Source organism: Monoraphidium neglectum (genome assembly GCF_000611645.1).
Source record: "Monoraphidium neglectum strain SAG 48.87 unplaced genomic scaffold scaffold05195, whole genome shotgun sequence".
Classification (NCBI taxonomy): Eukaryota; Viridiplantae; Chlorophyta; class Chlorophyceae; order Sphaeropleales; family Selenastraceae; genus Monoraphidium; species Monoraphidium neglectum.
This window is the reverse complement of record NW_014008435.1, coordinates 2,558-3,699: the sequence shown is the minus strand read 5'-3', so window position 1 is coordinate 3,699 and position 1,142 is coordinate 2,558. Positions and strand designations below refer to the sequence as shown.

Below are 1,142 nucleotides of genomic sequence, written 5' to 3'. Positions count from 1 at the left end.
GTGTGTGTGTGTGCGTGCGTGCGTGTGTGTGTGCGTGTGTGTGTGTGTGTGTGCGTGCGTGCGTGCGTGTATTTGTGTGCGTGTGTGCATGTGTGTGTGTGTTGCTCACGCACATGCACATGTGCTTTGCGCGGCAGGACGATGCATGAGGGTTAAACACAAGGGAAGGCCGCACCCCCCCGCCACCGACCGACCCAAACCGCGCCCAGCGCGGCGGCAAGCCCTGGCGCGCGATGCGGCCGACAGCTGGGGCCGGCTCAGGGTTGGTTCCAGTGTTTAGGGGGAGGGAGCGCAGGCGCATCAGGCGTGATGGGCCCCGCCCACCTCGAAGCGTGCGTTGAGCACCTCCACCCGGGTCTCAAGCTCCAGGTACTCACACGCCCTCTCATACAGCACCTTTGTGGGGGGGGAGGGCGCGTGTGTGTGTGTGTGTGTGTGTGTGTGCGTGTGTGTGTTTGTAGTGGGAGCACAGCGGTGGGGAGGATGTGTTGTTGGCGAGGCACGCTGTGGCCGGAGTTGAGATGCCCCGCAGCGGGACGGCGGGGTGCATCAACAAAGAGCGTCGCCGAGCCTCCCCTGCCTGCAAGCTGCAGAGCACAGGCTGAAAAAGGGGAGACGGGGCTGCAGGGTGATACCGCACCCCACCATCCCCCTGCCCCTGCCCCCTCCCCTTCCCCTGACCCTGCCCCTGCCCCTGTCCCGCGAAGCCCCCAAACCAGGCGGGGGCCAGGCCCACGCACCTGCATTGCGTCTGGCGCTGACCAGAAGAACTCTGGTGTGTCCAGCACTGAGCTGAGCAGGTTGACCGCCGACCGCTGCAGGAAGACCTGGGGGGGTTCAGGGTTTAGGGAGGCCGGGCGGCCGGGCGGCGTCGCGGACAGCGGGAGGCGCGCCGCATCCGAGAATTGGAGACGCTCCCCCGCGGCCGCCACGGGCGCGCCCGGCCCGGGCCTGCGCCGCCGCCGCTCGCGCCCCGTGGCCGCGCACGGCCTGCCTGCGCAGTCCTGATGGGGTCAGCCACCTCCAGCAGGGTTCAGCTGGAACCCTAAGCTCTGTATCTCAAGCCCTGAACCCTGCTAGCTGCACCCCACACACCCATACACACACACACGCACACACACACATACACACGCACACACACA

At 67.0% G+C, this 1,142-nt stretch overlaps 1 protein-coding gene across 1 annotated transcript in view; it reads right to left on the bottom strand.

Annotated features, from left to right (window-relative positions):
* Nucleotides 1-300: 300 nt before the first annotated feature.
* The window catches only part of MNEG_15286 (Sporulation protein RMD1), a gene marked incomplete at both ends in the record, with an annotated part of 3,356 nt that continues 2,514 nt past the window's right edge, over nucleotides 301-1,142 (bottom strand). The window contains 2 exons of the mRNA XM_014036243.1: nucleotides 301-396; nucleotides 741-827. Coding sequence (XP_013891697.1) covers nucleotides 301-396; nucleotides 741-827 — 183 coding nt within the window. The remainder of the gene's footprint in view (nucleotides 397-740; nucleotides 828-1,142) is intronic.